The 12,907-nt window shown below is 48.3% G+C and overlaps 1 protein-coding gene across 1 annotated transcript in view; it reads right to left on the bottom strand.

The window, feature by feature from the left end:
* Positions 1-7,662, bottom strand: part of LOC135037145 (serine/arginine-rich splicing factor 6-like) — a 60,723-nt gene extending 53,061 nt beyond the window's left edge. Inside the window, exons 1-3 of the mRNA XM_063954525.1 lie at positions 7,406-7,662; positions 5,411-5,538; positions 231-343 (exon numbers count right to left, since the gene is read on the bottom strand). Of these exons, the coding sequence (XP_063810595.1) occupies positions 231-343; positions 5,411-5,538; positions 7,406-7,530 (366 nt within the window). The 5' untranslated portion in view covers positions 7,531-7,662. The remainder of the gene's footprint in view (positions 1-230; positions 344-5,410; positions 5,539-7,405) is intronic.
* Positions 7,663-12,907: the final 5,245 nt, after the last annotated feature.

Below are 12,907 nucleotides of genomic sequence, written 5' to 3'. Positions count from 1 at the left end.
CACATTTGTCTAAACTGAGTCTGCAGGAGGGTCAGAGGGGAGGAGCCAGTACACTGAAGAATTTTTTAAGTGCCATGGTTCCAATGGACCCCATCTATACCCCATGGTATTAAGACCATCCCAGTATCCCCTAGGACTGGAGAGAAATACAGATGGAAATATCACATGACAAGCACAAGACAATCTGAGGCAAATAGTTTAGACCCAAAACTGATACCCAAAAAACCTACCTTAAGGTCCTGCCAACTGCACCGTGTAGAAAGATTCTCCACCCTTAGTCGGTACATTGTACGAACTGGAGGGCCAAACTTATCACTGCCACTATTGCGATAGCCAGAGCCACCTGGGACAGAGAAAAAGATTCATGGGATGTAGTGTTAATTATGGCTAATAAACTATGAACGCACTATCTGTAGCTGTCTTATACACACAATTAAGAAAACAACCCAATTATAACTATCATATATGAAAAACACAGCAGCTGCCAGATTGTTTACAATAACCTTAACTCACCAACCCCTAAAATGTAACATATCAATAGAACCACTACCCCCTTAACACCATAAACCTCTCTGCTTAAGTTCCATAGAATTACATATTTTACTACTAAAGTATTCCCACATACTTTCCCCACTGTTTCTCAACTCCCTAACAGTAAACCCATGCATCTCACCAGTCACTTACCTTAAATCAATGGACTCCCCTCACCGCCCACGCTCACTCTGCATGCCATGCGTCGGACGGCTGCCTTGGCCCCCCGCTGCCTGGTAAACCCAACACGCTCACCCACGTACGCGCCCCCCCGCGGCACCTCCTCGGATCTCACGAGAAGAAGAGAGAGGAGGTGGAAGGAAGAGGCTGCACAGTGAATATTACTTGGAGACAGACACAGAGTCAACTCCATGCTAGCCTCTACATTATATACCCAAGGCAACGTCATGAAATGGTCACTGACTGACTGGACACAATAGATTTCTATCAATGTCAGAAGCCATTTCAAAAAGGCACATGGGGTTAAATACAGTAAACGTTAACAAACTTTACAAAATAAAAAGGAGGTGGGTTTTGATATATCCAACTTATAGACCCATTACAATAAAAGAAAAAAAAAAAAGGAAAGGATAGCTTCAAAACCACTCTCCAATGTACAAAAGATGTTTTGGTGCAGCAAGATATTTACGACATCAAAAGGAAACGGACTTTAAATAAAGCCATTGAGAAGATATCCAAGAGGAAACAAAAATAAAGTATAATTAACAACATGTGAGTCAATTCAATTCAGATGTAGTTTGGGAGTGCACATTTGTGACTTAATTCTCATGAAGTAAGCTCTCAAGCCTTTCAAAAATCAATTTCGAAATGGCCATCTCTGCGAATTGCGGCAAATATTGCACATTAATAATACAATGTGCGACCAAGGATGAATTTATGAAAAAGCGGGGAAATTACCCTGAATCCTCCAAAAGTGGCAAATAACAGAGTGTTCTTAAAAGGTATCAAATGGGTTATAGTTTTTTTTTAATTAAATGGTGGAAAAATAGTAGGCAGCAAGTGCTTTTCAGTACTAAAGTCTGTACAGTAGTTTAGGGTACAAAAGAGCATATGTAATATCACTTTTCAGCGTGGTAAGACTAGTTTATAAAAATGTTGGGGTAAAACCCTTTGAACTCGCACCTACAAGTTCAGGAGCACTTTCCCATAGATGCAGCATTCCCACATACCTTAATGACATCATCTATTCCATAATTGAGCATTTTAGAGAAATTCACCTGAAATCTTTCATAGCAATATTGGCCAAATTCTGCTATTTTAAATACATGATTATTCTTATTAGGAGTAGTGTTCACGCTAGGTGTCTTTCACAGGGCACTGCCCCTTTTTTAGACAGCTGAATCCCACCCTGCTCATTCTTGTGCGCCCTGCCGCCCCGCCATTTGCTGCCAGACACGGTAAGCATACTGTCTCCCTGCATGAGAGTCCCCCGCGGACCACTCCGCCCGTCCGTAGCTGTCAGCCGCCGCTGTCTCAGCCTTGCACTGACACAGTGACTGACAGCAGCTTCCCTCCTCTGCGAGCAGACTATAGGTCTGCTCATTATCTGGTGTGACAGGAGGGCTGGGTTTGCCTCTCCCGCCGAGGCAAACCCAGCCCTCCTGTGTATGAATGTTTAAAAGGACTCGGAGACGCCAGGGAGCATCAACAGGTCGCCATCTTTAATGTAGCTCTGCAAGTGTGGCGGTGATCAGCGCTCCCCCTCTGTGTCCTGGGTTAAACTTACCATGTAAGTACTGCAGCTGTAAACTTCAATCTCAGTGCTCTCTACCTGGTGCAGTGTGCCCAACGTGCTCTCTACCTGGTGCAGTGTGCCCAACGTGCTCTCTACCTGGTGCAGTGTGCCCAACGTGCTCTCTACCTGGTGCAGTGTGCCCAACGTGCTCTCTACCTGGTGCAGTGTGCCCAACGTGCTCTCTACCTGGTGCAGTGTGCCCAACGTGCTCTCTACCTGGTGCAGTGTGCCTAACGTGCTCTCTACCTGGTGCAGTGTGCCTAACGTGCTCTCTACCTGGTGCAGTGTGCCTAACGTGCTCTCTACCTGGTGCAGTGTGCCTAACGTGCTCTCTACCTGGTGCAGTGTGCCTAACGTGCTCTCTACCTGGTGCAGTGTGCCTAACGTGCTCTCTACCTGGTGCAGTGTGCCTAACGTGCTCTCTACCTGGTGCAGTGTGCCTAACGTGCTCTCTACCTGGTGCAGTGTGCCTAACGTGCTCTCTACCTGGTGCAGTGTGCCTAACGTGCTCTCTACCTGGTGCAGTGTGTCTAACGTGCTCTCTACCTGGTGCAGTGTGTCTAACGTGCTCTCTACTTGGTGCAGTGTGTCTAACGTGCTCTCTACCTGGTGCAGTGTGTCTAACGTGCTCTCTACCTGGTGCAGTGTGTAGAACGTGCTCTCTACCTGGTGCAGTGTGTAGAACGTGCTCTCTACCTGGTGCAGTGTGTATAACGTGCTCTCTACCTGGTGCAATGTGTATAACGTGCTGTATCTGGCGCAATATATATAACGTGCTCTACCTGTCGCAGTGTGTATAGGAGGTTCTACCTGTCGCAGTGTGTATAGGAGGTTCTACCTGGTGCAATGTGTAGTAGGCGCACTACTGTGTGGTGTAATGTGAATTGCCACTTATGTGGTACGCCTCTTCCCCACGAAACAATGCCCCATGCTATGACCTATAGGAATGGGAGCACCAAGCATTATGGTATGTACCTAATTTTGCCCTTTCTAACTTAAAAATGTGCCCTCCCCGTGATCAACATCCTGCCCTAAAAAAAATCCTAGAGAACACTAAAGGTGCATACACACGGTGAGATTCGGACTTATCCGATTCTCACCGTGCGACAGGGGGCCGGGTCGGCACTTAGCCAGTATCGCAAGCACATAATAACTGTGCTTGCGATGCTGGCTATGTGCGATTTCAATCCTGACTATCTCTTCTATAGAGATAGTCAGGATTGACTTGCCTGCACAGCCTATTTTTTCTTCCGATGCCGACCGCGCGGGGCCGCGCATCGGCATCGGATCGGGATCGCAAGGTGACTGTCACCTTGCGATCTGCACTATATTTTCTTCCGATTCTGACTATATAGTCAGAATCGGAAGAAAATATCTTACCGTGTGTACACACCTTAAGGAGGGTTTCTGCGCTGTGCCTAGACAAAAATAAAAACCTCTACCTTTTCCCATGCTCAGGGGGTGCGAGGGAAAATACACAACTTTGCTGTGAACCTTATCTAGCACTTTAGAAACTTTACAATATTGCGTGGAGATTACTTGTACCTATGAAATCACATTGCCAACCTAAATTCACGACAGGGCACTGAATTGAATTGGCTCCATAGCATTTGAAATAAATATCAAGCCAGAAGACACCAAAACACTTGATTTAAAACCTGTTTAAATGCAAGACAACCCTGTGTGTGTATTTTCAGTAACATGAGTTGTAGAGCAATTATACATGGTACAATTTAAAGGAGGATTCTATGGAGAAAAATGTCAGCTGCAGGACAAGTCTGAGATCAGTCAATGCATTAACGCTTGATTCTGCTAATATACTACTGTGGTCCCTTCCTCAGACAGACATGTTATGATCTACTGAATAAATTGAATTAGCAAACATTAGGTTTCTATGCCTGGTTCTCCAAGGAAAAGACCCAGTCCTGCCAATGCTCAAAACATCAAAGATCACCAAAGGCTCCTCAGCATGAAGCCGATAATGAATGGCTCTGTGAACTGAGCTTTATGGGTCCAGGAACCAGCCACCCTCTTTTTGGACTCTTTACCTTCCAGCGGTATTTGATTTGAACCAACCCACTATCCACTATTAAGGAGCGTTTTTCAACACCCATTTGCAGAGTTAACTATTATACTATTTTTGCTTATCAATAAGAGTACTATGCACTGCACTGTGGATAGGTTGTATTTTGAGACTTGATGTTGTCTGAATCATTATACTTATAGGGATTGATCTATCACGAAACGGTTTTTATCAAGTTCCATTAAGACTGCACTGGAAGGCCCTCTTGATTTCTCTTTAGCCACGTACACAGTGGGCGAAATACTAGATGATATGAACGATAACGAAGATCTATCGTTCATATCATCCAGTGTGTATGGATTAACGATGTGCGCACCTACGTACATCGATATCATTCAGTATGTATGCACTGGCGATCTCCCCTAATCAGCAATCAGTGATATAGTGCTGATTGCCAACTAGCTGAGGTCACCCAGTGTGTACCCGGCTTTACATGTATGAAGTCACATCTGTAAGCAATTATGCAGAATTTTTTTTTTCTTACTTTACACAACAGGCCCCACACGCAGTAGCTAAAATAAGACACTAAAGAATAACTATTGGCTTGATTAAACTCAGCGTGGATTGAATAATTCAGCACAAAGTCATATGTGGAAGGCCGTTCTCGCTAACAGGGTGTTTTGTCGCTTTAACCAGCATTTTCCATCTAAAGTGCCCGCCACAATATTGTTTCCGCCACGCTTAGGGCACAAAACAGAATTGCGCCAGCACTTTTGTCGGATCTCTGCTCGCACCCCCGGAGGGGTGCAAGAAGAAATCCTCTCGTTGGGTGTCACAGCATGCTAAAGCTAAATCCCGCCGCTATTCAATCCGGACTGAATTGAATCAAGTCCAATGTCTGTCTGACAAAAGAACCAAAAAGCTTTGCAAAGCATTCACCTTTTCTTTTCAAAGACCAATATTATAAAGTATGCGTTTGTCATTTTTGTTTTAGTTTTTATAAGATGCTCTGTCTGACATGTAACTGCAGGACATATTGGAAAATGCTAGAATGGGAACGCCTCACAATCAGAAACAAATATATAACTTGATATACTTACTGCGGGTATCTCTCCTTGGTGCACGAGCATGTTCCACAATCACCCGCTCACCACAGAGGTCCTTTCCATTCATTTCATACACTGCATCATCAGCATCACGCATATCTTCAAACTCCACAAAGCCATAGCTAAAGCAACATAATACGGTATGCAGGTTACTTACTTTAATGAAATATTGCTTGTTAATCTAGCAAAAACGCACACGTGTCGCAACTGTATTGGAGGCGTGTTACTCAGAAATGTCTGCAGTCTTACTTCCTGTGGCCATAGGGCTACACAAATGGTCGATGTTTGCCTAAAGTGTATCTTTGTATGCAGGCGGTGAGTCAAAGATGCCAGTAATGCCGGCAGCTGCGCTATTTGCATACAGTCACACAGCCGATGCATACAAATTTGCAGATGTGAATGCATTTGCATACGTCTCTGACTCAGGCCATATCATGAGGTCATATTTATTATTATATCCAATCCTGGATATGAATGGTGGGAAACTCCAATAAGTTCAGGTTGCGAAAACAGTTACCCATGAAAAACTAGATCAACTTAAAACTACAACAGCACCTAGGGAGCCCAATAAATGTATTTTTTTTTTTTTTAGAGGATGGCCTGCAAGTGGGCCAGTGATGAGCCACAAGCAAATCCCGGTCTAGAAACCATTTTAATATAGTGAACACAAATTACACCAATTTAGGTGGCCACGAAGGTTTAACATGGTATAACTCCTGATTAGAGGAGGGGCCTTCAATGCGAGAGGCATATTAAAGCCAGTTTATTTCAGATATGTAATCTATGAAGCAAAAACATTATTTTGTGTTAATGGGGTGTTAAAATACAGTTCCCATTATTAGGCAGCAGAATCCTATCCTTTTTAATAGGACAAATTCAGTCAGGGACTAATCATACTTTATGCAGCTGTGACACTGCCGTCCCCCATGTCAGACAACACAGCTAGAAGTTACACAGTGCAAGACTAAGCCCATCTGCTGCTGGTCCTGTTAGTGCAGCATTCCTCCCATCTAATACTTGAACTAGGGATGGCCATTGGTGCAGTTATCGATGGTAGCACAGTCAATGGCAGGTAACTATTCTGTGTAGTGCCATCAATGGTTTTGTCATCGTAATTTCTGCACGAGCCCCAGATGTGACTGACCCTCTGAGGCAGGACATCCCATTCACGGCTTACACAGTGTAAAAGCCATGGCTATTACTAACACCAAGTTGGGGAAAGGACCTCTGATGTCACCAGGGGGAGGAGCAAGGGTAGAACATGTTACAGAAATGCACCCTCGCTTCATTCACCAAGCTTCAGGCAGTGGCTCACAACCAGGTTACTAAAGGTAGTAGTTGTTGGCGTTCACATTGAAAGTACTCTCTCACCGGTCTAACTCTCCCCCTGATGTCAGAAGTCCGTTAGCCCACTTGATTCTAGCATCCACCAAAGAGGCACGAGTAGTGGAGGGCTGCTGGCTGACAGCACTGAAAATGTTAGGGAATACAGCTCAGCGCACCCCTGCCACAGCTAACATCAAAAGCATGATGGCAAAACCATCTGGTTACACGCCATTAATGGGAAAAATGTATTAATCAGCCATCTATCGTTTTGGCGCATCGATGGTCAATTCCAAACTTGAATCAACTGCTGCATGGGCTGCTACAAGCAGGTGTGGGGCCGGGCACCACAGCAGCTACAGTACGTGCACTGTACCCCACTGGGCTGCGCGCCCCTAGTGCACAGTGTAGGAGGTTACTGCTTGTCAGGCTGCAGCGGCCCGGCATAGAGCGCACTCCTCACAACGCACGATCACAAAATGAAATAGCAGCTGCTCCCTCACACCCGGCCGCGGCCCGCGGTAACAGCGTCCCCGGACCTGGGAGATCCGGCTAGTTCAGAGCAGGTGACTCTGGTGGAAGCCCGCCACTTGCACCCAGGCCAATGGAAGACCCCAACCAGGACACAATGCTGCCGCCCATCCAGCCCATGGAGGCCGCACTCACCCTTTCTTCAGATCTACTTCCACGATTTTTCCATAGCCCTTGAAAAAGCGCTCCACATCACGCTCCCGGGCCCGGTGGCTGAGCCGCCCTAAATATATCCTCGGCATGGCCGAAGACCGCGACATAAGGCCAGGAAGGAACGATGTAGCCGCAGCTGTCCGCCTCGCACAGCTCCCGTCACACACGCACCCCTGCCACAGCAGCAGCAGCCAAGCGCGGGCTCCAGAGCGGAAGTGAGAACCCTTGGGCAGCGCAGCGAGTGGGGAACGTACAACGCACGTGCTCGCGTATTTCCGGGACGTGTCCGTGCGTGCCGCCATTTCCTGGGGACCATTACCCTATGGGACAGCTGTGGAATTGGCTCCAACAAAATGGCACCTTCCATGCGGACAGATAATCCAGAAATATTTTGTGGCCCCTTTAATGTAGGTTGATTCTATTTCGGAGTGGGAGAAGGGACCTTCTGACGTACCTAGGGGAGGAAACATGTCACCAGGGGGAGGAGCTACGGGCGTACAGGGTACCCGAAAAGTACCCTCGCGGGCTCGCTTCGCTTGCCACGCTTTGGTCTCGGTGGCGAGCGAATGGTTAGTGGCGTGGATAATAGGATTTTAATACCTACCGGTAAATCCTTTTCTCTTTGTCCGTAGAGGATGCTATGGATGCTTCATAGACCATGGGGCATAGACGGGATCCGCAGGAGCTATGGGCACTTTAAGACTTTTAATGGGTGTGAACTGGCTCCTCCCTCTATGCCCCTCCTCCAGACTCCAGTTATAGGAACTGTGCCCAGGGAGACGGACATTTCGAGGAAAAGGATTTATTGTTAAACTATGGGTGAGATACACACCAGCGCACACCACAAATACGCCGTACAACATGGCATTTTAACAAAAGTCCAGTCAACGGCATGAACCAAATCAGCAACCACCTGACCATAACCAAAACACAACCTTTGTGTAACACAATCAATAACTATTAAACAAGTACTGCAGATAGAGTCCGCTCTGGGACGGGCACCCAGCATCCTCTACGGACTAAGAGAAAAGGATTTACCGGTAGGTATTAAAATCCTATTTCTCCTACGTCCTTGAGGATGCTGGGGACTCCGTAAGGTCCATGGGGTATAGACGGGATCTGCATGAGACATGGGCACACTATAAGACTTTGAATGGGTGTAAACTGGATTCTCCCTCTATGCCCCTCCTCCAGACCTCAGTTAGATTCTGTGCCCAGGAGTGACTGGAGACACACAAGGGGAGCTCTACTGAGTTTCCCTAAAATACTTTATTGTTAGGTTTTTTATTTTCAGAGAGACCTGCTGGCTACAGGCTCTCTGCTTCGTGGGACTGAGGGGAGAGAAGTCAGACCTACTTCTGTGAGTTAAAGGCTCTGCTTCTTAGGCTACTGGACACCATTAGCTCCAGAGGGATCGATTACTTGGTAAGCCTAGCTGCTTGTTCCCGAAGCCGCGCCGTCAACCCCCTCACAGAAGCCAGAAGAAAGAAGCCGGGTGAGTATGCAGAAGACTTCAGTGACGGCAGAAGACTTCAGTAACGGAGGTACAGCGCAGCGGTCGCGCTGTGCTCCATGCTCCCACACAGGGCCGTTTCTAGACAATTTGGCTCCCAGTGCGAGATTTCAAAATGCGCCCCCCCCCCCCCCCATTGCTATAAAAAAAAATTGCGTGCCCCCCCCCCCCCCCCCCATATAGCCAGAAAAAAAGCATGCGCGCGCCGGAGGCGCGCGCGCTCCCGACAAGGCTGTGTGGCCTGATTGAAATGGGCGTGGTCTCATTACAGTGGGCGTGGCCTCGTCTGATATCACGCCCACCACAGGGGGAAAAAATAAAAAAAGTCCCCTTTTTACACATTACACCAGGCAAGTGTCCCCATATTACACAGCGCGGCAGGCAGGTGTCCCCATTTTACAAAGCGCGGCAGGCAGGTGTCCCCATTTTACAAAGTGCGGCAGGCAGGTGTCCCCATTTTACACAGTACGCAGGCAGGTGTCCCCATTTTACACAGTACGCAGGCAGGTGTCCCCATTTTACACAGTACGCTGGCAGGTGTCCCCATTTTACACAGTACGCAGGCACGTGCCCCCATTTTACACAGTACGCAGGCAGGTGTCCCCATTTTACACAGTGCGGCAGGTATCCCCATTTTACACAGTGCGGCAGGTATCCCCATTTTACACAGTGCGGAAGGTGCCCCCATTTTACACAGTGCGGCAGGTGCCCCCATTTTACACAGTGCGGCAGGTGCCCCCATTTTACACAGTGCGGCAGGTATCCCCATTTACACAGTGCGGCAGGTGCCCCCATTTTACACAGTGCGGCAGGTATCCCCATTTTACAGAGTGCGGCAGGTATCCCCATTTTACAGAGTGCGGCAGGTATCCCCATTTTACACAGTGCGGCAGGTGCCCCCATTTTACACAGTGCGGCAGGTATCCCCATTTTACACAGTGCGGCAGGTATCCCCATTTTACACAGTGCGGCAGGTATCCCCATTTTACACAGTGCGGCAGGTGCCCCCATTTTACACAGTGCGGCAGGTATCCCCATTTTACAGAGTGCGGCAGGTATCCCCATTTTACACAGTGCGGCAGGTGCCCCCATTTTACACAGTGCGGCAGGTATCCCCATTTTGCAGAGTGCAGCAGGTATCCCCATTTTACACAGTGCGGCAGGTGCCCCCATTTTACACAGTGCGGCAGGTGCCCCCATTTTACACAGTGCGGCAGGTATCCCCATTTTACACAGTGCGGCAGGTGCCCCCATTTTACACAGTGCGGCAGGTATCCCCATTTTACACAGTGCGGCAGGTATCCCCATTTTACACAGTGCGGCAGGTATCCCCATTTTTTTACACAGTGCGGCAGGTGCCCCCATTTTACACAGTGCGGCAGGTATCCTCATTTTACACAGTGCGGCAGGTATCCCCATTTTGCAGAGTGCAGCAGGTATCCCCATTTTACACAGTGCGGCAGGTGTCAAGTGGGGGGAGGGAGGGGGAGAGAGAGAGAGAGAAAAAGAATACTTACAACTTGCCGCTCTACGGGTCCCGCGCGCCGGCCGCCTCCTCTGTAGATGGTTATCTCCAGTCCTCCTCTCCTCCCCCCGAGCGCTCCTGCTCGGGGGGCGGGGCTTCGCGGAATGACGCGTTTGCGTCGTGACGTCACGACGCAAACGCGTCATTCCGCGAAGCCCCGCCCCCCGAGCAGGAGCGCTCGGGGGGAGAGAGAGGGAGGAGAGCAGTGGTCACAAAGTGCCGCGGCGGGCGCCCCGTGCGGTTGCACGGCTCGCCCGCCGCTAGAAACGGCACTGCTCCCACACATCAACGGCACTCACAGGGTGCAGGGCGCTGGGGGGGATCGCCCTGGGCAGCAAGTTACTGAGGGTCTTAACGCTGGCATGAGATGCATGTTTGGTGCCCGGGCACCGTGTACGATACCCCCGCCAGTGTAAAGCAGCGGTCGCGCGCCATTGCTCCCACACACCAACGGCTTTACAAGGGTGCAGGGCGCAGGGGGGGGCGCCCTGGGCAGCAATATATACCTAATTTGAGTGTGGCAAAACATGTATACAGTGCGTGGGCTGAAGCGCGCCGAGAAGGGGCGGGGCTTAGCCCTCACAACACGATTCAGCGCCATTTTCTCCATGTCCCTGCCAAAAGCAATGTATACAGTGCAAATGAGGGGGGGGGGGGGGGCCACAGTGTTTTAGTGCTGTATAGAGAAAGATATAGCACTATTTTTAGATAATGGGCATGTACTCATTGTTGTGCATATATCTCTGTGTGTTCCCTGTCAGATATACCCGCTATTGTTTTTTTAGTCCACATATGTCGACATGCGTGAATGCTATGTCAAAACCACCTGTGGGGATCACTTTCGGCATCGCCGACGCCTGTTGGTACTTGATTCAGTAGATGCAGTGTCAGCAGGTCGGTAGTTGTGTGCTTGTCAAAAGTAAACACTGTATGGGAGACACAGTAGTGTGTGGGTGACCCTGTCGGCACCAACTGTTTTTACTGGGTGTAAATGAACATGCTGTAACTGCCTTATACCTGTATATATATTTATATGTACGGTACCGTTCCATGGGCCTGTAGCTCGAGCACAGACATGGTAGTATATGTGGGGGCAGTGGCGCAAGTTCCTCACAGTCGCCCGGAGGCAAGATAAATATTGGTGCCCCCCTATTTCCTATATTAAGATAAGTATATGTCTGTATGTGTGTGCGTGTGTGTGTGTGTGTGTGTGTGGAGTGTTCTGAGAAAAAATTATATACTGTATTTACACATTTAATTGTCTTATTTTAGTGCAAAATATGTTTATTGTAAAATTTGTAGCAATAACAAATGGTTAACATACAGACAGTCGCAATAAAAGAAAAGTAGTGTCGTGATACAACTGCAAGCCTATCTGGCTCCCGTGGTCAATACCAAGAGAGCATATACTCAATGTTTCATAACAGCTTGAACACATAAAATGGTACAATGTGATAGTCAAACATATCTTGTTAACCTTATTAACCCAATACAAGAACAAGATAAAGAAAAGAGATAAAGAAAGAATACGGAAAGAGATAGAGGGGGAAGAGAAGGGAGGGAGGCTTAGAACGAGAGTCAGAATCAGAGTCACCCGGTCCACAGCGCATGTCTCCTGCTTACCACACAACAAGGAGCAATACAACGAGGTGGGAAAACGTCTAAGATGGCGTGGGGGAGCTGGAGGCGAGGATGGACCTAAAAGTTGAGGAATCCTTAAAAAGTAGCCATCGCGCCCACGTATCCCTGAAGGATGGATAGCCCCCATCGGCAGATGCCATTATATCATCCAATTCCATATAAAGATCTACTCTATTCAACCAATCTCTAACAGTTGGAGGGGAGGAGGATCGCCAGCGGACAGGAATCACCGCCTTGGCGGCATTGTTGAGATGGCATAATAAGGAGTGTTTATAGCTCGAGATGGGTTTGGACGAGTAGTGAAACAGCCAAAACATGGGATCCGTTGGAGTCTCGTCACCTATAATTTCAGCAGAAAGTGAAAGTATCTCCTTCCAGTAGGGTTGAAGCAAGGGGCACGACCACCATATATGGAGCGGGTTCCCAGGGCCAGAAGAGCAGCGCCAACAGGTGTTGGGGAGACCAAGACCCATCTTAGAAAGAATATCAGGGCATCTATACCATTGAGAGATTAATTTGTACTGGGTTTCTACTACCAGTGTACTGGGGGAGCAAGCATGAGCCAGTTTGAATATTTTCTCCCAAACGTCTTCGCCAAGCTCTCTGTCGAGATTTCTATCCCACGCCTCAGTAAAGGGAGGGAGAGTTGTGCTGGAGTCTGCCAATAGAAGGTTGTATATCAGGGAGATAGAGTGGGGCGGGGGCGCCGAGCTGTCGCAGAGGCGTTCAAACGGCGTGAGGGCTGGGGGCCTCCCTCTAGAGTAGCCCTGAGACATCAAAAAATGGCGAACTTGCAGATATCGCC

This window comes from Pseudophryne corroboree, chromosome 2, assembly GCF_028390025.1.
Source record: "Pseudophryne corroboree isolate aPseCor3 chromosome 2, aPseCor3.hap2, whole genome shotgun sequence".
Lineage (NCBI taxonomy): Eukaryota > Metazoa > Chordata > Amphibia > Anura > Myobatrachidae > Pseudophryne > Pseudophryne corroboree.
The sequence above is the reverse complement of the archived record's forward strand: the minus strand, read 5'-3'. Positions and strand labels throughout refer to the sequence as shown.